A 25,296-nucleotide genomic window follows, 5' to 3' on the forward strand; every position below is an offset into this window, starting at 1 on the left:
AAGAAAAGAAAAGTTTCTGAAGAAAACCAAACGTTTAATGGTATGTGGGTAGATTCATTTGCTTTTACTGCTGACAAACTTACGGGGTTTGCTGTTTAATGCATGCAGCCCTTTAGCACTGACTTTGCAGGAAGCTGTTCTCTTAATCAAAATATATGAAAGGCGTCCTTCTAGTTTATAATGTAAGATTAAAAATAACAGTTTTTAGTGAATGAACAAGAGCTGCAGCTAAATCATAAGATATAGATCTACTTCCTTGTTTTAAGAAGATTCTTATAAAAATTACAGCAACATTATTACATTGGGAGAGGGATGTTTGTTCAATATTTCACCAGACTATTATTCATATTTGTTGTATTGCAGAAACTCTACTTACTGTATGAAAGTATCAATTAGCCCTTTTTTAATTCAGGTTGACAGCTGATTGCATCCTCCGGTACATGTGATAAAAGGATGAGGGCACACAGAAGCAGACGGCATTTTTGGTTTGCTGCAGGTGGATAATGTAAGCGGCTTTTGATTTCAGCTTGTATGCTGTGAGCCGCCCCGAGGCTTCGGCAAGGGGCAGCATAGAAATGTTTTAATAAATAAATAAATACGAGGAGGACTCAAATAGACATTGAGTATTTTATTTGAAAGTAACTGTCAACCCGGCATCTTTTTTTTCAGAGTTCAAAATGTTTTTGTTGCATGCAGAAATAAAAATATGTTTTCTCTGTAGCAGTTCATTGATTTCATAAATGCAGCACACTATAGGTTTTTTATACATAGCATAAAGGTAAAAGACGATATAAGCCAGCAGGACCTCAGAGTCCTAAAGGAACAGCATAAGTACAAACAGTACACAAGAAATAATACATAAGATAAATTAAAACACAATACAAATAGATTTTTTTAAAGAGATCAAAGAAGAAGGACAAGTACACAGTAAATGGCACATCAGGCACTGAGAGCTTAGACCTGAAGATCACAAGCACTTTAGGAGCCCTGCATGCGTGAAAAGGCCTGCACTGCCACCAGAAAGACCATCACGAGCGGGCTGGGTGAGTCTCTCTGGGAAGGCTTTTCCCCCTTGAGGTGCTGCATGAGTGTTGACGAAACGCAAATGAGGCCAGGGCCAGCTCAGGGGAAAGACGGTCCAGCAACAGGAGGGACTGTGCCAGTGCCAGCTGCCCAAACTTCGGAAAGGTGCAGGACTCCTTTTTCCTTTTGCATCTGGCCAGCACGTCCTACATGGTCAAAGAAACCGTGTGGATGCAGCACATTCCAAGATACCATAGGACAATTACTGATAAAATGACCAAAATACACCCTTGGGAAAAGTAGGAAAATTGCAGGTAAGAGTCATACTGTTGCGTACGTGCACCCTGCTTCCAAGCAGCGAGACTTCAGGGCCTCCCACACTTACCCAGGTTCCTTAGCAAGTGATCACTGGCGATTTAAAGCATTTATCTACACGTAATATACCTGGGATGGGCATAAGTTGAAGGTTCAAAGCATTTCCTTCCAACAAATTTCTGCTCTCCATCAGATGGAGTAAATTGGTAGATCTTTCCGGACAATACAGGCCAGTAGTGTTCATCTGTGAAGTTTCATTTATTCTTATTAAATGAAATAAAATACTGGCCAAAGACAGGGAAATGAGCTGGTGTGGTGGAGATTCTCAGCTGGTGACCACACTGTCTAATGATGTATAGAAGCCGGATGACTGGTTTATAATCCCGGATGATGTAACTGAGGCTTGTCAGGAGCCGTGAATTGGGGCAGATGGCTCTGCTTTTTTTCAGAGTTCTCAATGGATGCACTGAATATGAAAGCAAGTGAAGTGGTGAATCTACAAGATTCTCATCTCTGCAGTGAACGGAGTAAGGAATTGGTTCTGCAACTTTCTCAGTGTTTATTTCTTGCAGCATTTTCCAAAGAAGTCAGAAATACATTGATGCTTCTGGTTGAGAACAGATTAATTATTTGTTAGGCAAACTACCTCCTGGGGAGTATCAAAGAACAATTTTTTCCTTTGTCCTACTGATATCTTCAACTCAGTCACATGCTGGCATTAAGGTTGCTTTGGAAACTCCTCACTGGGAGGCAAAAGTATCCCGGAGGATTCCATGGACTCCCCAGGCACACATGAAGGAAGGAAGGATGGAAGGAAGGGGGAGCCGATTCATAGGCAGGGCTGGGGAGGGGGCAGTTTGATCGCCCAACTTTGAACAAATACATTGCGCTCTTGCAGCAAAGCTTACAGATGGAGACGGCTCCACGCCTGCAAATAGCACATCTGGCTCTGCTACGGGGAAGGTATAGCAGAGCCTCACCCATCCGTAGAGAACCCGTGTGAGTAGAGCCCAGGGTGTCCGACCTTGTCCAGACAGAATGGGGCTCGCTTCCCTGCTCGCATAACGTTTGCTGGGTGATCCTGGGCTGCTCTCTCATTTGCTTCCCAGGGTTGTTATGAGAACTGGGGGGGGGGGGGGGGGGGGGGGAGCAGTTGCATAGCCTGTCCTCAGCTTTATAGAGGAGAGGGACAGAACAGCTGAAACCAGATGGTGAATCAGGTCGAGGCTGCATTCCACGATTTCCAGAAGCTTATTTTCCACAAGCCCTTTCTGCATCTCGGCTCCTACCTCTTGTGTAGCAACAAGATCCATCACATGGAACTTTGTACTGTGATGTGTGTTGTAAATTGCGACTGATCTGTGAGACTGAGGAGAACTTTTATAGCATTAATTGGATTAATTTGCCATATGTGTCTAGCTAGAGAAGCTGAACTAATTTGCAATCCAAAGGAAATGGCTTGAGGAGAGCTGCAGGATATGAAGTCCACTTCTGGATTGCGTGTTCTGACTACAGACCCCATCAGTTGTCCACAGACAGATTCCTCTATCTCTTTACTGGTTTATGACTTGCTAGGTAGTAGGAACATACATAAATGCCATGATCAAAACACCATTTAAGAGAAGAGTTAGTACATTGCCAGAGCGATTCCATCTTGGCCTTTCTTGGCCTTTCTAATGGCTTTTATTTGGTAAGAGAGAAAAGACAGGGGGAGTAGTGAGAATTCACTGCAGTTCTACCAGTGGAGGATGTCTCGGCTCCTGTAAAATTTTGTGAATGGGTCAGGACAATGGCATGATAAAAACTCAGTGTACGCTGTGAGTGAAAGATTTAACTTTACCATGCGTAGCATTAGAAAACTTAATCCATAGGTATGCATGTATCATGCTGCAACTCCATTTTTAGCCAGGGAGTTCTCTGGATGGTTTGGAACAAACCTGTCTTCAAGTTCAATAACTGCCATCAAATACCTTGATAAATATGTTTTTAAAGAAAACTTTTTAAAAAAGAAACATCCTGATATGCAGCCCTTGTTATTACATCACTCATTTTCTACATAGCAGGTTCCTTGAATAAATGGGTTTCATGTGGGACCAGTTGCTCTCTGGGGCATCACGCAGGCCCAGTCCAAACACATACACTGTTCACAACTATGTGAGCAGTTCAGAGACACACAGACTCTATGTTACAAATACAGAATCATGAACATACGGGCGAACCAGTGGGAACGTCGCACGTACCTGTGCCCACACACCTGCGCCACATACACAGATGGATGGGGCACCACCCCCGCCCCTGGCAGCTCCACCAGGGAAGAACCAGTCCAGCAATGAGGTAGCAACCCACTTCCATGCATGCACAATTGAAAATGGCAGCCTCAACTGCTCATCATTTTTCAGACACACAGTGGGTGGGACCAGGAAAGGCCAGTCTCTGCAAAATTCTTGCATTTCTGAGACAACCCACCTGAGAGCCCAGAAGGGGACTAGGGGTCAGAATTGGGTGAAAACTGTGTCTCCTACTATTATTGAAACAGACTAGTAGAGTTGGAAGGGGCCACCTGATAAGGCCATTGGGTCCAACCCTGCTCTGTGCAGGACTTCAAGTTAAACCATCCCTCTCAGACGGCTGGCCAGCTGCATCTTTGAGCACAATACTTTGAAACAGTGAAATCTTAAATATTTTAATGCACTTCTTAAAATTGTGGGACAGCTTCTACTGCCCAGTGCAATGGGGAAATCATACTCCTTTGATAATGAATAAAATTTTCAACCTTAATGAGGAAAATGTTTATCTGTCTTAAGTATACGGTCATTCCCATCCCTTAGCCTGTGCCCTGCAAATCAATGGGGCCTATATTTTGCACTAAATGTTGTAGTATTCATGAACAGAAACATACATAATTGCTACCTGTTGTGTTTTGTGGCCACTGTTCATTCGCTTCAAAAGACTGATTTTCTCCATTGCAGGATTCAATCGTTAGTGTTGAGTTGGATAAAGCAGCCAATGGCAGCCAAGAATTTGCTTTGGTAGGTGGCAGGAATGGCTGGGCAATCTTGACAAAGACCACCAGCACTGCTGATCTTGATGGATAGTTTCAAGGGGCTGCCATCTTACTGAAGGTACCATTCTTTTGGTCTATGGCATGGAACCAGTGGGGCTAATGGGACATGGATCGTCATCCCATTGGCTTTAACAGGATCTGCATTTAAAACACTGGAGCCAAACCACTGCCTCACCCCAAATGCTAGCCTGCAGTCCAGCCTAGTGTTTCTTCTAGGCAGTTGCTTCCCAGAGCCACCAAGCCCTCACTCCAGATTCTCTGGATGTCTTAATCCCCGTCTTCAAATCAATGTCCTGCCCCTGCTGCTCCTACCATATCAAGCCCTGATGAGCTCAGGATCCTTCCGAATGGGTGAGGCTAAAACCGTGGCCAGGGCAGTGCATGTTGGGCCTGCTCCTGCTCCTAATCTCTCAGCATGCTGTTCCCACCGCCTCATATCCAGGCCTTTGCCACATTGAGTGGCTTGACTTCACTTGGGTTTGCGTACAGCCTGCCCTGCAGGCAAAGCGCTGTCTTTATTTCCAGCTGGGCTTGGACTTGGGTGCAGCTGATGAGATGTGTCGGCGGACTTCTCAGGGTGGCAGCTGCTAGTCCTCTGGCAGGCGGTACGTACGGCCAGCGGCCGTCCTGACATTCTCATTTCTACCTATGAAACAGCCACTGTGTTATTCCAGTTTTGCCTGCCAGGGGCTGGCTGGTCACCTAAAGCATTTTCTGTAATCTCTGTTAAATATGGGTGATCAGAAGAGAATTCCCCAGTCATGGATCTCCACTGAGGGCTTCAGTTTTGCATCTGATTCACACTTGATGAATCCACTGAATTGAGGAATACTGTGTAGCCTAATTCTAGCACATCGCTGCCCCTTTCTGTTGAGCTGTCAGAACAATGCCAGTTGGGAATTGTACAGTACAGGGCAACCCTTCTGTAAATGGAGCCTTGCTGGGCTCCTCCGCTTGGGCTGAATGATGCTCCGGTTGCCCCTTCTTGGCCTGGAATTGTCAAAGACCTGGGCCTCGCCTGCAGGGACAGCAGGAAGCAGTCAGGTTGATTTGTCCCATGCAGCTTCTCGAGAGCCTCAGAATAATAGCTTCAGATGCAGCAATCATGTTGAAGTAGCGTGGCGTACAAGGGTGCGTAAGAGCGCAGGGCTAGGAGCTGGCAGATCTCATTCACGTCTCTGTTTGGCCAGGAGGCTGCTGGCTGACCTTGAGCCAGTCACACCCTCCGCCCAGCCTGCCTCACAGGGGTCTTATTGTGGGGATCAGAATGAGCGGAGGAGAATTCTCTAAGCCACCTGGAGTGCCTTGGAAGGAAAAAGGGGAAGATAGCGATACAATATATAAAGTGCCTGTTGCCTTTTTATTGGGCTTAATTTTGTTTAAGCCTCTCTTTCATGTGGCAAAATGTTTGTTTCTCTAGTAATACATTGTCTGTAACACTCTAAAGGTTGCCCTGTTTTTGCCTCCGGAACAAATGGGCAATTTCTGGCGTATTGTTTTGGCTCTAATAGAACATGTTTGGCTGTGTTTTGCTGTTGCCGAGATGGCTCTTTGCATTCTGCGTGGCTGATGCCATTCCGAGGAGAGGCGGCATCTGGCCTGTGTGACCTCACAGAGCCTGGGCAGCGGGTTCCACGGACGTGGCAGTTGGAAGGGCAGCTGCAAAGGATGCGGTGGAGGACGGGCCCCTCCAGCAGGTCTGCATGGTGCACCACACACCTCCCCTGAGTGCTGACGCCGCTGCACACCGGCTCTGATAATGCCGTGTTCCTGAATTAAACGCCTTGAACTGAAGGAGGGCTGTGCATATCGCCCTCTGCAGGAGGTAGTGTTGATTGCTCAAAAGAAGGTGCTGCTAGATAGCTTCCTGCCCCGGCTGTTGCGATACCCAGGAGTGCCTATAACATAAATGTGTTTTAAATTCTCAAATATAGCAATGCCTTAGTCCCTTTTCTTTTGCTTATTTTCTCAAAATACATTGGGCGCCTTCCCCAGAGTCTGCAAATTCCAGAGGCACCACTTCTCCAGCCCTCCCCCTATGCTGCTGCCTGCGCCTGCCGGCCAGTGACGCCCAACTGCGAAGCAGCCTCCCTTGCCTGGCCTCTAGCCCACCCACACCTTGGAAGAGGGAAGGGCTTTGCCGCGTGTGCTGCCTTCCCACAAGGGGCTCCACTGGGGCTTACGCTCACCTGTGAGTAGAATCGCAGCCCGAAACACCCACATTCCACATGTCCTTTGTTCCCTGTGCTGCTTGTGCCTAGATGAAGGACTTGGCTCGGGAATTCTAAGAGTGTGGCAAGAGTTCACTTTCCACAGCCAGGAAGAAGCCAGTCAGATGTGTAGCAAGGTGAGTTGTGAGGGGGGTGGCTTCTGCAGCACTCAGCTGCCCCTTGGCACCCGGCACCTCTCTGTCTCATGCCGTTTGATGGCACGAGAGGTGGGGAGAACCTGCCGCAGCGAGGTTCTCTGCAGCCTAGCCAGATGCTGTTCTGCAGTTCTGAAGCCAGGATTTTAAGTAAATGCAAAAGTACTTTCTTAACAAAGCTAAGTTTACTTTGTTACTTTAAGAAAATGAAATATTGGTGTGTACGTGAAATTGCCCAGTGGATTCTATTTATGAAGCTTATTCCTTCTATTCACCCAGTAATTGCACATGTTTAACTGTTCACACCCAGTGCTGGAGATGGGGCTATGGGAGCTGGAGAGCATGGTTCTCACTTTGCACGCAGCAACCCCTTCCCTGCCGCAGAGACTTGGCCTCTCCATAGTCAGCTGGAAGTGGAACGCAGGTGACAGCTCTGCGTCACACTACCCACAGCACTGTGTTTGTGGTCACTGTCCTGCTGCTGCTGCTATCGCTTCAAGGCCAGGATGGGCTGCCCAGATGGCCGCTGGACAGCTGAAGGGGATGGCAGGTTGTGCAAATGAAAGGCAGTGGCAGAGAGCGCAACTGAACCCCCCTTGCCAGTTTGCTCTCTCTAAACCAGTTGTCCCCCTGAAGTGGGAATGGGTGTCCCAGAAGCTTTGTGGAAGAAGTGGCCGGGGGAGGGTGGGCAGGGAACGTGCCAGACCTCTTCCTCACTGCGTCTTCCCTGCAGCTCAGGCCCTCTGCTGCCATGGTGAAGCTGCTCCCTGGCCCCTGCCTGCTGCTCCCTGTCTCCGGCCTGCTCTGATGCTGGTCTCATTCAGGGTTCGGGACTCAGTTTCGACTTGTGGGAAATGGAGAAAAAGTTGTGGAAGTCACAAGGGACTTGAGCCCTAGAGAAACAGTAGGAGTAATGCAGGGATGGCTTGTGCTGTGTGTGGGCACGAAACAGCCAGTGCTATTTGGATGAGAGCGCTGGACTCCAGCCAGAAAGACCCAGGTCCAGGGCTTCTCTTGGCTTGCAGGATGCAATGGTGAGGCCATGTCCAGGCCCAGAACTCTGCAGCCGAAGGGGCAGGGGAACCAGGAATCTCTCCAGAGCTGCTTCCCATGCTGGGCTGCATGTACTTCTGGGTAGCGGTCGGTGCCTTCACTTCTCCTTCTCTTCAGGTCATTAATTCAGTGTGTTGCATTTTAGGATACAAATAGTCGAAACAACTCTCTTCTCCAAGACCATGAACCCCAACGGGAAGAAAATTCTGAGAACATTCCCAGCAGGTAAGGTTGTGATATGTTGCGATTCATTGCCATGTGCAAATTATAGGGAGCTTCACCTGCGAGGTCCGTCATAGTGATGCAGGGGCATTTGCCTCTTGAAGGGAGTCCCGCCTTGGCACGTGGCTTGTGGCTGCTTATACCACATGGCACACCAAGATGAGCGCTCCTGCAGCCTGCCACAAGCAGGACATGCGTGGCCCGGCTGGAGCACCTCTGGGAACCATTTGGGTAGATGTGACACATTTGGCCACGGAAAAGCCTATTCACACTGGGGCAGGTCCAAAGTGTTGCTTTGTTCTTTTTGCCACTTGGGGAGGGGAGGATGTGGAGGGAAGGGCAAGCTAAGCTTTCCCTCTGTGAGGCTGAGGGCAAAACAGGAGTGATTATTAGCAGAGAGGTTACCACTCAGATGAGGCAACAGATGGATCCAAATGTTCTCTTGCTCCCTCATCAACGAAGCATTGCTGCTGCTTTGAGTGGGAGCTGAGGACGAGCTGCAGCAAGCGGCCTCTTGGCATTCCTCTGTCCTCGAGCGGCCACTCTAGTCTGCAGTTTGTGAGGAAGCAGCTGCAGCAGTCCTGTTGATCTTGATATTGCTTGGAACCTGAAGCAGAGATGACCCAGCAGCACTGGCCTGGGCAGTTTGTCAAGACTGGAAGCATGCAAGGAGAATCAGGGTAACCTTGCGTGGCAGGGAAGCCAGACTTTTGCAGACTTTTCCTCAAACTTGTGTTACTGCTAAGCAGGTGAGCCATGCCACTTCTGCAGACCCATCTCAGCCAGAAATGCCACCCCCACTCCGGTCCTTTTCTCACTCTGATAACAGAATTGCAGTTATTAAAAACATATAACAAGCATGAGCAAAGTCCCACTCAGAAGAGCGTTCCGGTGGGGCTCCTGCTTCCGTGGCTGCCGTTGCTCGGCCAGCGGAGTGCAGCAGGGGCTGCTAGAGGGAGGGAAGCCCAGGCCGCCTGCACATGCATTTCCAGATTCTGATCCCAGCTGGATTTCAGATTTCTAGACTCTCACCTTGCCCAGTTGGGTTCACAGCACCATGCAACATTTGAAGTGTTAGGCAGAAATAGTTTTTCAAACACCAGCTCACAGTCAAGAGGAGGCTCCAGTCCCAAGCACACATTAAAGGGAGTGTGCCCCAGTGCACCAATTTTAGGGGAAAATGGGATCTTTCGTTAAGGGTGGAGTCCCACAGATGCTTAGCAGGGAGCAGGGACTTTGTCAAGTTATTTCAGAGTGCATCATACAGTGAGTTCTGTACTTCTCTTCAGTAATCACCAGCACACATAGAGAGACACTTCTCTGTTTGCAGTGGGAACAAAGCATTATGTGAAGGTTACAGAAAGATGCCACAATGGTTTTACTTCCAGTGGACTGTGTCCAAGTGAGGCCTCAAGCACCAAAGAGTCCTAAGGCAGAAATCCCCGAAACAGAAAGACAGACAGTGCTGGTGCAGCATGATGCAAGGAGACTGAAGTCAAGTTTGGTTCAATGCTGTGGGCAATAGTTGGAATTTAAATTCAGATATGCCAGACCCCAAACCTAACATTCCCTACTGGACCATGATGACATTTCTGTCACATCATAATCTGGAAAAACACCTCCATTACTTATGCAATCTAGAAGACATATGTATGTGTGTCTATATAAGTTCACAACCCACACGTAGGGTGGCACAGGGAGATGCATGGAAGAAGGGGTGAACAGTCTGCTGATCATATTTGCAGACGACACTAAAACTGGGGCAGTGGCCACAACTGAGGAGCAGGTACTGCAGATCCAAAAGGATCTGGACAGACTATGGAAGTGGGCAGGAGACAACAGGATGGCGTTCAGTGTGGACAAGTACAAGGTCTTGCCCTTGGGGCATAGGAATAGGTGTCATAAGTACAGGTTAGGGGACAAGTGGCTGGAGAGCAGTGTTTGTGAAAAGGACCTCGGGGTGCTGGTTGATTGCAGGCTAAACATGAGTCAGCAGTGTGATGCGGCGGTCAAGAGGGCGAACGCCACCCTTGGCTGCATAGCCAGAAGTGTGGCTTCTAGATCAAGAGAGGAATTACTACCACTCTGTACGACTCTGGTGTGCCTGCAACTGGAGTATTGTGCTCAGTTTTGGGCCCCTCATTACAGAAAGGATATAGCCAGGTTAGAGTCAGTGCAGCGCAGGGCCACAAGGTTGGTGGCTGGTTTGCAGGGGATGCCGTATGAGGCGAGACTGAGGGAACTGGGTCTCTTCAGCCTGGAGAAGAGGAGACTCAGAGGGGATCTGCTGGCAACATGCAGGTATGTGAGGGGGTGTCACACGGAGATGGGTAGAGACCTGTTCTCCCCTGCAGAGGAAGGCAGGATGCGCTCCAACGGGGCAAAGCTCAGGGAACCCAGGTTCCATTTGGATGCCAGGAAGCACTTCCTGACAGTTGGGACCCCGAGGGTGTGCAATGGGCTTCCACAAGAGGTGGTTGAGGCCCCATCGGTGCGGGTGTTCAAGGACAGGCTGGATGTCCACATGGTGAGTGGAGCCGGCTGGAGCAGACTAAATGGCCCGGGAGACCCCTTCTGACTCGCTCTGTTTCTATGTTTCTATGCCAGGACTTGAAGCATTGGAAGAGCTGGGACTGAGGGTTCAGCAAGGCACAGAGGGCAACTGTTACAGCCCACCCCCCAGAGTAGCAAACATACCTTTTAATAACAGGCCAGAGCAAACAATGAGGGTATCTCTGATCCTAACAGAAGCTTCCACAGGAGTCTCACTCTCTGATCTGAGCCACAAATAGTTGAGGCTGTTTGCTGGTTTGACCAAGGGTGTCCTGCTGCCTCGAGTGAAGGTTGGGGTGAGGGTACTGCTTGCAGTGGAGCTTTCCTGGTCCTGTATAGGAATTAGCCAAGAGAAGGGGAAGCAGGCATTGTAGTGCAATGGACAATGAGTGCAAAAGTGTTTGCTGCCCTTCCCAAATGTAGCACGCTAAGCGATTAATATTGTTCCAAAGCCTGCAGGCATGCGGCCTTGAAACACAGACGAGGCAGGAAACAGCAGAGTCCAGTGGTTGCGTGAGTGATGAAGATGAAGGCATAGCCCAGAGACTGTCTACCCAGCCCAGAGGTACCCGTGTGCATGTCTGCATTACATTGCCCTGGTCTTTCGGTGTCACTGGAACCATTCCCTTGCGTCAGCCGCTAGAGCAGCCTTCCCCAGCCGGGTGCCTTCCATGTGGCTTCAGCCACAGCATGCAGCACTCTTCCCTATTGGCTGTGCTGGCTGTGGCTCCTGGGAGCTGTTCTCGAAACACGTGGAGCCACTGGTCTGGGGAAGGCTGGCATTTTGATGGTTTGTGGTGAGTGAAGACTGAAGGAGAAATATGGGGAAGTTTGCTCATTCCTTAAGCATCTGCCAAACTCCAGCACTGACAAACCTGTTTTCTACGGAGATGGACAGGCCTTTGCAGTTCCGGTGAGGCGATAAGCAGCGCCAGTGGGCTTGCATATCCTACCACCGCCTGTGCTGCTGAGCTCAGGCTCAAGCGGAGTGAAGCAGGAGGAAGCCCACGGTAAGCAGAAGAAGGGGTGCTCAGCTATCTTGCGTGTGGCGGGCAGTCAAAGCAAGTCAAGATTCCTGTTTAGAAATCCGGTTGGGAGAAGTGAGGGCGATGCATCATCACGTCTTTAGGCACAGTTGCTCATTGCTAGCATTTCTTCTACTAGCTGCAGTTAGCATGGGACTAAATAGCAGGGAAAGAAACAGGAATAAGAGAGGAATGGCAGAAGGGCGTGGGGAGAATCAAGCACAGGCCTTATCTTTTATGAGCTCCTACTGCAGACCAGCAGTTTAAATGGTAACGCTTCTTCGTAAGATTCATTGCATTCCTAATTAAAAGCAAGGTTCGCTTTAAAGCCGCCAGGACGAGTGTCGTACCGGCAGGAGCTGTTCAGCCCACTGCTGCCCTGGGGCGGCAGCTTCTGTTCTCTTTGTGGGGAGAGGAGCACTGCCTTTGCCAGAACTGGGCCTTCTCTGCCTGACATGTACCATTATCCAACCACATGATCATGCGAGGGAATAGAAGGATGATGTTTGTTTGAGCTTTTATATACCGCTTGCTGAGCTAGAGGCTCTTTGACACTGTGCAAGACACTCATTCCTGTTTGCTCCACATCTGACTTTTAGTACCTGCCTTTTCTTGCTGAAATAATACCCCCACAAGTGGCTGGAACACCTGGGAGGCCCTCGGGGTGCTGACCCACAGGCTCCCCGAGCGCATGATAAGTCACAACCATATAATAAATACCTCGCGCAGCAAAGCCCATTGGTTCACCCACTTTTAAGTCTGGATTCACCACAAGGTCAATTTATTATGTTAAAATGGACAAAAAATGCAGGCGACATGATACTAACCATCACATTGATTGATTGATTTATGATAAAGGATATTATCCTATATAATAGCCTTTTTCCTACAAAGGGCTCAAGGCTGCTTACATCATTCTCCTCCTCCATCTTATCCCCACAACAACAACCCTGTGGGGTAGGTTGGGCTGAGAGTCTGTGACTGGCCCAAAGTCACCCAGCGGGCTCCATGGCCGAGCAGGGACTGGAACCCAGATCCCCTGAGTCCCAGTCCCATGCTCTGAACCACTACACCACACTGACTCTCCCATATTACACATTGTCACATATTATCTATATCCATTTTAATATGCCAAGAGTGCAATGCCTTCCATTTGGAAAGAAAATCTAGACAAAACAATGCCAGAACTGACCAAGTGGAAAACCTAGTCTGGCTGGAATCATTCAATATAAATTCCAAGAGAGGAGACGCAAAGGAGCCGAGCAACTAGGCTGCCCGGGTGACACAGTCACAGACTGGCAGCCCAACCTACGTGTACCTTGCAGAGCTGCTGATGTGGGGTGTGATTGAGAGCAGGAGGGGAATGATGCAAGCTGTTTTGAGTTCTCTAAAAAAGATAATTGGAGGCTATAAATCCATTTTTTAAAAAATTTGTTGTATTGTTATTATTTATGTATTTATGTATTCTTTGTGAGCCGCCCCGAGACTTTGTTGCGATGGGGGCAGCATAGAAATGTTTTAAATAAATAAATAAAATAAAATAAGTATTTCAGAGCCACACCTTGACCTCTTAATCAGACATCGCTCGTCTAAAGACCTACCAGTGCCTGGCACTTCCCAAAGCCAGTGCAGGCATGTCTGTCTGGAACACCTTTTCTTAAATCACACTGAGATCGTAACAGCAATCTTGGAAACCGGTTTCATGGGGCAGGGACTGCGCTGGCCTACACCGTCTCTGCCTGGGGTGATTTGTGTTCCTGGTTTCTCTCCAGCCAGAAATTAGCACTGAGTTTGTTTTCTGTCAATTGAACAGGGGTAGTTCTTGTCAGTGAAGAAGAGCTGGCTCAGTTGGCCCAGCTGAAGCCATCGCTGTCCAAAAGTATTCTGCAACATAATGCGGGGAATCTGATCCAGAAACTTCAGAGGCAGATGGAACAGCAAGAGATCCTGGCAGAGTTTGTGGTGAGTCCCCCAGGCCATGGGTCTGAGTGTGGCTGTAGCAGCAGAAACAGGCGCACCTGTTCTCTTCCCTCGTGCTCCAGTGCAGGAGGACCTTGACGCAGTCACTGCGCACAGTCAGTGCTTCTGAGCTCAGGCTTGCCATAGTCACACAGTATGTTGTAGGGTTGTGCAGTTTGCCTTAGAACTGAGGTAGCAATTCTGAACATCACTGGGGAACACTTAAAGAGAACAATATTTTATTTATTCTGGATATATTGAATCTTCATAGTTTATTTATGACTTCATTGCTATTAGCCCTTTGGTTGTGCATTGTCACGTTGTCTTTCTGTTGCTTTATGGATTTTAATATGATGTAAGCCACTCAGAGAGCCTATGACTAGTAGGACAACATATAAATTGGATGGACGGACAGACAGAATATTGGGTTGCTGCCCCATAACAGTATTAAATGGAATTGTACTGTTTGCCATAGCAAATATTTGTCATTTTAAAGAATTGAACTCACAGATACTGATGACAGCTTAGAAAAAGGCAAAGAAATGCCCCAAAGGGCAGGTTGCAAGGGTCCAAGGAAGTGCCCCAAATGGCAGGCATGATGGATGTTGTAGTCCCACAAAACCCAAAGGCCTAGATTGTCCCCTCGTGTACTCTTAAAGACTTGGGTGTGGGTCAGGATGAGGCTCACTGGAATCCCTCCTGCAGCATCTGCAGGCTTCCTCTCATGCTCTGCTCAGCCCCACAAAGCAAGCCAAGCTGAGAGAAAGCCCAAGAGTGGCAAATGCTACCTCTGGGTCAGTCAGAAGATCTCTCTCAAAAGAGGAGAAGGGGGTGCGCTTAATGTTCACACACATATGCCCCCTCCTTTCTTCTCTTACCAAAACACCTTTGCAAATGAAGCATCTTTCATCTCTCTCTGCTTTAGGCTTTAGAACACATGAAGCCACTTGATGATTGCCAGGTTGCCAAAGCACCAGAAAACCGTGAAAAGAACAGATACCGAGATATTCTCCCATGTAAGCAAAGAAAATATTAATGTAACTTTCCAGAAGTGGGGGAAACACACAAGTCCGAGGCGAAATGACATGGGACTGGCTTGGGTACAGAGCTGATCTGGAATTGAAGCTATGGGCCCCAAGCTGGGCTTGCTACCAGACAATGATAATGATCCTGTTCCCTTGAGAAGGGTCCTCAGACGTTTTCACCAGGGGGCCAGTTGAAAGGTGCCGGTGCCGGGCACAGGCCGGCAGGTCCAAATGGGCATAGCGGGCTGGATCTGACCCCCGGGCCGTCGTTTGAGGACCCAAGTCTTAAGAGCATGAGAAACTATCTCCGCATCTTACCCACAATTTAGAAGACACGCATCATTCTTTTTTATATTGCCTGTCACGCAAATTTAATACAAATAAATTGCATGTGTCCTACTGCGATTCCATGCAACATCCATGCAGAGACACGTTGGATTCCCAGGTGAGCATTGGTGCCTCACCGTGATTTGACTGCTTGACATATCACAGAAGAATTGTACATCTGCTCCTAGAAAGAGTTACTTTTGTGATCATTGCCAGAATGATGATGTTGTTGCCTGAAAATGTGACCTGGGAAGCTGCCTTGGCCAGATGCAACTGAGAACGTCTGCTCTGTCTGGCAGCAGTTTTCCAAGGTCTCCAGCAGGCCTCTGCCCATGCCTAGCCCAGCAGAAGCCGACCTCTGCTCTCCAGGGATCAGTGAGCTGCATCCTCGAGCAATTCAGGGACCGGCGGAACTCCTTATTCTTGGGAAGTCAGGGAGGATGGGTGCTCCCATATGTACCTACCCAACCCTTAGGACTGGGTTCAAAGCCCTTCTGAAGGAGCTGTCCTCTGAGGAGGATGGCAAGCAGAGGGGGCCCTTCTCAGCAGCTGCCTCCCATTCATGGAGCAGCTGCCCAACAGCTTGCCTGGCGCCTTCTTTACAATCCTTTCAGCGCCAGGCAAAAACAATTTTATTCTCTAGATATGTTAATAATTGGTTTTAATTTTGTATAATTTATAAAATATTTAATTGGAATTAAATGCTAGCTTGTTTTAGATCTTAATTGTATTGTTTTAAAACTCTCAGGTCAAACTCTTAACTGCATATTGTTTATTATATTATGTATTGTATTGTAAATTAATTACACATTGCCACAGTTTGTGTCTGTGATGGTATGTTCTTATCACTGGTTGATTGCTGTGTTGTGTATTGTCACTGCTTGTTTTGTTTTTGTGTGTTTTGTAAATCCACTTAGAGAGTCCTGCTGGATTATTGATTAAGCAGAATGTAAATTCAATGCTACATAAATAAATAAGTGGCAGATGAACAGAGGATTTTGTTCCCATCTTCAAAAAGGACGATCCTGGGAACTACGGACCAGTTAGTCTGAAATCAGTCCTTGGAAAAATTCTGGGACAAATAATGAAGAAGTCAGTCTGAAAGCACCTTGAAAACAGGATGACCGAATAAGAGCTGGATTGAAGCCAGAGCCGAGCAGGGCTGTCATGGATAGGGCATTGTGGAGGCTTTCATGGACAGGGTTGTCCTACTCTGGGGAGGACCTGGTGGCCCAGAACGATGACAGGGCCGTTTTGAAGTCCTGTGGTGGAATCATACCTGGCTGCTGTGACCGTGTCAGTGCAGTGGAGGCCAGCAGGGCATTTTTGAGTTGCGACGAGTCTCCTCCAATTTGCTTTCTGGGTGAACTGAGTCCTCTGGAGTCTGCTGTGGAATCCTTTTGTAGGGACGTTTGCAGACAAAATTTCTCACCTCCATTCCAGTGTAGCCTTCAGGTTAGAGCTGGAGCAAGCAAAGAATGCAAACCCTTCCTGGTGTAAAGGGATAATCTCCCCTTACTGCAGCCGATAGGGGAGAACTGGGCTGCGCAACTGCAGCTTCTGGAGGCTCCTTTATTTACTTATGTATTAAAGCTGTTTGGGCAGTTCAAAGACTTACCAAGTCTAGACGAGGTGAAATGCCTAGTTAGATTCAGAAAGCAGCGAGTGCTTTCCTGAGGTTGTTTTGCCCTGCCCAAAGCAACACTTCATCAGGACCTTCCTAAATAGCCAACAGCCAATCTCCTTCTTTGAGGCAAGGTGTTAGGGTGGGTGCTTTGTAAAGGATTCTCACTTGGAAAAAATGTTTGCATTTTTACTAAAACGAGCTGGTGTGATGTGGTGGTAAGAATGCTGGACTGGGAACCTGGAAGATTTGGGTACTAGTCCCCACTCAGCCACAGAGCTTCCTGGGTGACTTTGAGCCAGTCATTCCCTTTCAACCTAACCCTCCTCACTGACTTGTTGTGGATTCTTGGCTTCCCACTGGATTTTTGACTTCCCAGAATCCTAGAAGAGTAGACTTGGATGGGGCCGAGAGGGCCATTGGGCCCAAGCCCCTGCTGTTGCAGGACACCAAGTCCCGCCACGCCACTCAGAGGGCTGCTGGGTTTCTTTTTGAATGTCCCTAATGCCCACGACCTTGCTAAGCATCTGGCTCCACTGCCCTCTTGCTCCAACAATTAGGAAGTTTTCCCTGATAGCTAGCCTGAATCTCGCTTGTCACAGCTTGAGCTGCTTTCTTTGTGTCCTTCTCTGATATGAGCTTCCTCTTTGTGACAGCCTTTCAGGTACTTATTAAGTGATATATTATCCCCTCCCAGGCTTCTCTTCTCAAGGCTGAACATGCCCAGTTCTCTCAGTCTCTCCTCAAAGGGCAGCGTTTCCAAACCCTGGATCATTGTTGACCTCCTCTAGACTCTTTCTAATTTTACTGCCTCTTTCTTGAATCTTGGTGCCCAGAACTGGACACTGTATTCTAGATGAGGTCTGACTAGTGAAGAGTAGAGGGTTAGGGTTACTTCTCATACTTTGGAAGTAACGCTGCTGTTACTGCATCCCAAAAGAGCATTTGCCACTTTCATAGCTGCATTGCACTGTTGGTTCATATTTAGCCTGTTGCCCACAATAACTCCAAGGTCTTTTTCCTTTTCATTTCTGTTGAACCACGTATTCCCCATCTTGTATCGATGCATCTAGTTCCTTTTTCCTAGGTGGAGAACTTGGCATTTATCGCTACTGAATCTCATTCTGTTGATTTCAGCCCAGCATTCAGGTTTATTAAGATTGACCTGGATCTTCATTCTGTTCTCTAGGATGTTCGCTATTCCCCTTGGTTTTGCATCATCTGCATATTTGATTGTTATTCCTTACACTTCCTCATCTAAATCATAAATAAAGATGCTGAAAAGCAGTGGGCCTGGGACTGAACCCCCCAGCACCCCACATTCCTCCAGCTGCATGCAATGGGAATGGTTCCTTCTGAATTCCAAAATCCTTGGTTTGCTGTCCACTTCAGCAATCCCATGCTTTGCACTCCTGTGGTCCAAATTAGCATGCTTGCTTTGGGCTTCTTTTTCTTTCTGCATGGTGCCTTGCTTTTGGTGGTTTTCCATGATGAGCAAAACAAAGTACTTCTTGGTGGTGTGCCATGGGCCAGAGACACCCACCCTGCTTTCCCCTCCAATTTGCACTCCTTGGGCCAAAGTTAATTCGCCTGCAATGTGTTGCTGGTGTAGCAAAGAAATGAGAGTGGAAAGGACTACCATGCTGTGCTGCAGAGAGCCTTGAGGATTCAGGAGGACCAAGGAAGGGAGCAGAATGCTGGCGGGACATGGCAGCGACCAGGGAGAGTGGAAACCTAGTGGTGGCAAGGCCTGCAAGGGTGTGAGAGGTGGACGCTGGTAGAAACCCGAGTGCAGGAGGGGAAGACTGAACTGAGATGAATCAGACGCAGACTGGCCAAAGCACGTTCAGAAGTGAGAGGAGGGTGTGAGAGGGAGGAGTGACTGGGCAGAAAGAGGAGATGCTCTAGTCAGAGGTTGGAAGGTACTGAGCATCTTGAAACCAAAACGCTTTTGTGCAAATAAAGCTTTGTGTTGTGCATTGTGTTGTGTGCAGAGTCATGGGCTGTTTGAGTGCCAGAGTCTCATGCTCAGGACCACACAGTCCTACAAAGGAGCCTTATTGCTTGGGCACGATTCTGTGGAAGAGGCTAAGGAACAAGACTGGCATTAAATTCCTGCTGGTGGTGTTCCATGCACAGGCAAAGAGAGGGAAACACCAAGGACATTAAATACACACCATATCCAAATAAAACATAGGAGAGCACTTGCGACAATCAGCTTTTCAGAAAGGCAGGTTCTAAAGCTAAATAATGAGGAGGAGGAGGAGGAGGAGGAGGAGGAGGAGGAGGAGGAGGAGGAGGATTGTCAGGTTGAAAGCGCCAGACTGTGCCGGCACATGGATCCTTTACAGACTCAGAAGAATGCTGGGAGCTTGTAAACGTCCTTCTCTCTGCTTTCCCAGACGATATGACACGAGTGCCTCTTGGAAAGGGGAAGGCCTACATCAACGCCAGCTACATCCGTGTGCCGGCGGGCAAGGAGGAGCTCTTCTACATCTCCACGCAGGGCCCCCTGCCCTGCACCATGAACGACTTCTGGCAAATGGTCTGGGAAAACCACTCCAATGTCATCGCCATGATCACGAAGGAAGTGGAGCATGGGATTGCGAAATGCCATCGCTACTGGCCAGAGCCGCCCCACAGTTCTGTGGCCTTGGCGCAGTTTCATCTGCAACTGGTGAACTATCAGATCCTGGACTGTTTTATCATTAGAATGATAGAAATAATGAACAAACAGGTAGAGCACACAGAGTATATATCAAACATGATTTATGCGGATACCATATTTAATCCTAGTACATGAATAAGATTAGGTGAGGATTATTTGTTGACCGACCACTTTGTGCCATCCCATAATGCCAGATGGCCAGTGCATGAGCCATGCGCTGTGTCAGCTCTGTGGTGTTTGGTGCAAAGCAAAGCCTTCAGCCATCCCTTTGATAAGAGGCAAAGTGTGCTGGAGCAATTACACAGGCATGGCCTGGGCCCACCCGGCTACCGAGAAGGTCCACATCCATTTTTGGAACCGAGCAACGGGAGGTGCAGTTGTCCTGTGGGTGGAACCTGAAGCCCTCTCTGGGGAAGCACCTTTGGCCTGATGCTTCTTTAGAGGCCCCAGCACATTCCTGCTGTGCCTTTGGGGAACCGAGACTGGCTCAGCCACAGCAGCCATAACCAAGCAGCTAGCTGGGCTTGGGGGGGGGGCATTCCCCCTCCCTTGCTAGCATGCGGCAGCCACACAGGGCGAGGTTCCTTGTCCCCCACCAGAGAGCCTGCTGGCGCTCCGGCTGTGCTTGTCTGTGTGCGCACGAGTGAGAGGCAGCAGCTGCTTAGCTAGAGGAACGCAAATTCTGTAGATGTAAACAGAATGAAATGGGTCAACTTTATATTATATTGGAACACCAACATGAATAAAAAGTATTGTTTTGGTCATTTGCAAGCCACTAGTTCTCTCTAATGAATGGAGTCCTTCCTTCCCTTCTGGGAACCTTCGGCACCGGTGGAAAGTGCAGCGTCATTGCTAAGAGCCAGGATTCCAGGGAATCCACCTGTGGGCCAGGGAGGAGGGAGGCCTTCAGCAGCATTTCCCCTTCAGAGCAAGCTGGCAGTCAGCACAGCAGTGGTGAGTGAGGCAGGCGAATGGTGCCATCGGGGGACTGGCAGGAGTCAGGGCTTGGAACTTCCACTTTTAGGCAGTAGCTTCATATGTTGAACTGACCCCTGGCTGGAAGCAAGGAGAGCTGCTCTGCACTGCTGGGCCACGGGTCTGCCTAGCCTTTGCAATGCTTTTGTTGCAGACGCAGGAGAGGCGCACTGTGCAGCACCTCCAGTTCACCGCGTGGCCGGACCACAGCACACCCAGGTCCTCGCGGCACCTCCTCCAGTTCGTTCGCTACATGCGGAAAATCCACCGCTCGGGCCCCATCGTCACCCACTGCAGTGCCGGGGTCGGAAGAAGCGGGGTGCTGCTTTGCGTGGATATTTTGCTGCACGGCATAGAGAGAGATTTATTTGTAAGTTCGCTAAAATCTTGTTCAAGCATGACCAGTTCTGTGTTAGTGTAGACAGAAGCACAGCAAGCCGGAAGGGGCCTCCTGGGCCATCAAGTCTGAGTGCTGGCACAAGCTGGCTCCACTCACAGGATGTGTGAATTATATGTAGCAGCAAAGAAACCTACTTTACAAATGTTAGCCTAGGTATTCTTGATCTTAATCAATTATAGGGAAAACATTTTAGACCCATGCAAATGTCAGGAAGAATATGGGGTGAGCCAGCCCAGCTCTTTCCCTGCTGTTTGGGAGGGACTGCAGGGCTGGCGAGTCCTTTGGTGCTCCAGGCATGCCCGCATGGCTCTCGGCAAAGAGCCTGGGCCACGGCTTCACCCCAAGGCACCCCGATTTCACAAGGTGCTTTCCCGGGATGGAGCCCCAAATGCTGTGCAAGCAGCATCCCTCCCCCACCAGCCGTGGCATGGAAGAGGGTTGTCGTTGGCTCAGTCTTCGTGCTGTGAGTGCTTGTGAGCTCCCTCTTGGCTTGCAAAATGGGCCAAGCATCTGAGGCAGTCTGGGGACAAGAGAGGTGGATTTTGCTAGAGTCCTTCCCAACCATCCTTGCTGTGGCTTTAACGTTGATCTCTGCCAGAGGGCTGTGGCAAGGGTGCGTCACCCTGGAGTGCCGCCTGAACCCTCCATCCATCCACTGGTCACTGTGAGCCATGGGTGCCTGTCCCACTGTCAACATGAGCTGCCAATAAACGGCTTTCCTTCCTTCCTGCAGTTTGACATCAAGCAAATAGTAACACATTTGAGACATCAACGTTTTGGCATGATTCAGACGAAGGTAAGAACATGGAGCACACTTTTTGGAGCCTTGATCCCATGTGTGCCCCCTATGATCCACCCCCGCCCCCCAGAGCTGAGGCTGATGAATGAAGCAGAAGCAAACTCTGTTTTACCCCTGTGCTCATGATGGTGCTGCCATTTAAAGCATGTTCATCAAACAAACTGCCTGTCCGCAGAATTTCCCAGCTGTGCTCCTGACTTAAGGGCCTGGAAACACAACTGTGTCTTCCCGTGTGAAGGGCTGCAGGAACTCACTGCACTTCTTTGCCACATAACTCTCCACTCACAAGACCACTGCAATTATTACCAAAACATTGGAAACTCCAAAGAGCCAAATAAATTACGTTGCAATTGTGCATGTGTATGTACGTTTGTTTACTTACTTTCCAAGCTGGCATTTGACGACCTGTGGTTAATGGAAGCCATCTTGCCTCTCTCTCTGTTTGCCTCTGCCACTGTAGTTTCAGTGCTTCAAAGTTTGCTAGTACTGTGGAAGCCAGAATTAGCAATGTGCTTCTGCACATCCCACCTTTTGCATGTCTCTTTTTGCATGTATGAGGGAGAGAGAGATTAACTTTAAAAGACAGAGCAATGCAGGAAGACAGGAAGTCACCCAGCAGGTGCTTGACTGTTCCAGTCTCTGCTCCTCTGCATTTCCATAGCCTTTCAAGTGGTCCAGGATGCTCTTGTTGGCTCTTGGCATGTTTGCACCCTGACATGGCCAAACCTCTCCATCAGAGCAGCATGGCCGCTTTGGGGTGAATGTGTGGCAGGTGCGGGAGCTCCCATAGCTGGAACATTTCCAGACCCTACAGGTTGTCAGTTTCCTTCCTCTTGTGGTAAGGAATATAACAGGCTGTTTCCCTCTTCCTGCCCAGGAGCAGTATATGTTTTGCTATGAAATAGCTCTTGAAGCCCTGAAGAATCTTCAGAGCAGGAATGCCCAGCTGCTGCAGTAAGGAAATCGGCTGTCATCCTCTGCTTTGGACACACTCTGCCTCTTGCAACTCATTGCGTTGAGATGGCCAAGCATCAGTGGGATTGTGTTGTACTTCAATATCTGAAAAATCTGGTTTTCTAAAGCATTACCTAAGCAAAGTAGACATAGGACTGAAAACTAGCTATAAAAATGCATGCTTGCAATTGAATGCCGTTCTACTAGTGTCTGTAATGGTGTGTTGATGTCCTGGGCAGGAACTGGGCTTAATGGCTGTGGAGTGATTCCCCTTGGATGTGGGAAAGGAACTAGATGGAGAGCAGCTGCAAGGAAGGAAAATGTCTTTCCATGGACTTCTGTCACGTGAGACCTTGTTGCTTCTTTTTGGCTGCCTGAGAAATGGACTTGAAATAGATATCGGCACCTTCGAAGATCACACCCTCCAGCTCTAGCAGTGAGTCACTCAGGTGGGCTGTTGTGAGATGAATATGCGGGACTGAATGCAGGCATCCCTGCTGGAAAAGGGATGCCCGTCAAGCCCCCTGCCCTTCCAAATGGAAGCGGGGCTTCATCTTCTGGCTGTCACGACTCCTTGCTCCCATAGAAGCATGCAGGCGGAAAGGTTCTGTCTCCTCAGGCGTCTGCCTGCTACTGAAAAGACTGGGGGCACCATGATGCATAGGGGGCAAAAAGCCCGGGTGCAAAGGGGCCCCTTCCGCCTCGGAAGTGGGGTGCTCAGCAGCTTGTGCAAGCAGGTATTCACGTCTTTGCTGTGAATGCACAGCTTGCCTTGTGACAGTTGTCAAGACAATACAAGCAACGTCCTCCCAAATGGAAATCCACTGCGAGCCCCTGGTTGGTGCCTGCTGTCTTTGGTCAGGAGGTGCCCCCCATCCCTGGGATTGCAAAGGGGGGAACTCCTGCTTTCACTTGCGTGGAAGCACACACAGCCACAGATCTGGAATAGCACTGTTCCAGCTAAAACATGAATTGATGGAGATGCAAACTGTTTTTTGAAATGGATGCCGAACTACTGACATCCTTTCCAGAGGATGGCACTCCAGGAAAGCTGTCCATAGTGGTCAAAATGGAGGTTGCAGCAGAGACCTCCAGGAAAAGCACTGAGTGGCAGGCCCACACCTTGCTGGGGGGCTCAGAGGGGAGGACGCGACTGGGCAGCAGCCATCATGCCGGCAGGCGGTGGCCAGCTGCCTCACGGCCTCCAGAAAAGTGGGCAGTTCCTTCTCTGCTCCAGAGAAGCCCACAGAGCCATGTTTGCACCCCCTATCCCTTGAGGGACTTCCATGCCCACGAGCCACGTGCCTTCTGGGGAATGAAGCAGGTGCGTTTTCCATCCTCGCAGGTGCCTGCAGCCACGGGGTGGTCTGTGTGCTAGGTGTGGAGCAACGCACTGGGTGCCACGCGCCATTTGCTGTAGGATGCTTGAGTTTCATGTGACAATGAGGATCCGGGGTAGAAAAGACAGGCCACGAAGCAGTGCTTGGGCAGCAGTCATTGCAAGTGCTCCTATCCAAGCAGCGTCCAGTGCAATGTGACTTCCAGTGGGACTAGGTGAGAGGAGAAATCTGGGCTACTAATCTCAGTGCTCCCCTGTGGGGGTGGCACTTCCAGGGGCAGATGATCCAGCAGAAGAAGGAGGTTTGAATTGCTTCCTCCCAGCTGGCCTCTCCCCTGGCCAGCCTCCCTCAGAAAAAATGCCTTGGGAGTGGGATGACGGGGGGTGGGGGGGTTGTTGATGATGGAGGAGTGAAGCATCCTCTCACCTGGACCAATGGCTGCTTCTTGCTAGTACCTGCCCTGGCACTTGTTTTATCTTGTCCTACCTTTCACAGTTTCTGGGGAATGTATTTTGCTTCTCTGAAAAGAAAACACGCAGGTGAATTTTTGAATTTGAATTTGTCTTCCTGCAGCTGCAGAATTTGTTACTGTTGGCCCTTTGGATACAACTACTCACCATAGACTGAAAGATCATAATATATATTGTTTCACCAAGGAAACAGGGTCGAAGGCATCCCAGAATCTAATTGTCATAATAATCCCATTCCAGTTTCTGCTTGGCTCAACCCAGTCCTGAATTCTGTGACCATAATCAATCTGAAGGGTCTCTGTTTCCACTAGGAGGAAGAGAAGCACAATCTGGCCTTATGTGTGAACTTCAATGATGTAGAGCTTTCTAGAAAATGATTTCACCTCACATTCTGAGTTATTTCCCCATCTGTGTCCTTTGTGCAACATTTTATGCACTCTTAGATAAACTTGCTTTGCTCAGTCTCTTACCTTTTACCTTAGTTCAAGAAAGTTACATGTATTAAGCATAATATTTAAAGTTGCACACAGATCACAATCCCTTGTACCAAACTGACTCAAAACAGTATGCAAACAAAATGCTTCTTCACTTTGTTTCCCAGCTTTGCTCAGATCTGCCTTCTAAGACTGTTAAAGCCAATCCCATTGTTCTTATGCTGACAGTCCTTGCAGTTAAAAAGACTTTACCTTATTCATTTTTAAAAACGTTTGTGTTATCTTTCCAGATGCTTGAGTAAAGAAGTTAAAGCAAGTAGTCTCTGAGTGCAGCAGTGTGATTTCTGGGTCACGGTGACAGCCTGCAGTCCCAGCCATGGCCATAAATAGGATTGGAATCAACAGAACTCATGGGCAGACTGATGGGGTGGTGGCACCGGCAGCACTCAAGCAGATGGCCATGATTCCCCCTTGCCCTTTTCCTTGCTTCACAGCCAGGCTTGCAGCCGCTTTGCCCATGCCAGGAGGCAGAATGAAGTGGCGGGTGCCAGGTCTGTACATCGCACTTCAGCCTGGACTGCCCCAGTGCCTCGAGCTGCTCAGGGCAGCACCTGCAGGGGGACCGAGCACAACACGGAATAGACCTTGGACCTCTTTCTCAGGCATGGTTGGGACGTGTGTCATATTTGTTTGTTAAAACA

The 25,296-nt window shown here is 48.9% G+C and overlaps 1 protein-coding gene across 1 annotated transcript; it reads left to right on the forward strand.

Moving 5' to 3' along the window:
* Positions 1–475: 475 nt before the first annotated feature.
* On the forward strand, positions 476–22,488 carry PTPN20 (protein tyrosine phosphatase non-receptor type 20). The gene is made up of 11 exons (XM_044448273.1): positions 476–505; positions 1,788–1,865; positions 6,664–6,749; positions 7,966–8,045; positions 11,048–11,160; positions 13,434–13,582; positions 14,505–14,595; positions 18,958–19,292; positions 20,353–20,568; positions 21,332–21,394; positions 22,275–22,488. The coding sequence occupies exons 2-11, from the start codon at positions 1,796–1,798 to the stop codon at positions 22,353–22,355; spliced, it is 1,284 nt and encodes a 427-aa protein (XP_044304208.1). The 5' UTR covers positions 476–505; positions 1,788–1,795; the 3' UTR covers positions 22,356–22,488.
* The last annotated feature ends 2,808 nt before the right edge of the window (positions 22,489–25,296 follow it).

This window comes from Varanus komodoensis, unplaced genomic scaffold, assembly GCF_004798865.1.
Source record: "Varanus komodoensis strain SLA01 unplaced genomic scaffold, ASM479886v1 scaffold54, whole genome shotgun sequence".
In the NCBI taxonomy this organism is placed as follows: Eukaryota; Metazoa; Chordata; class Lepidosauria; order Squamata; family Varanidae; genus Varanus; species Varanus komodoensis.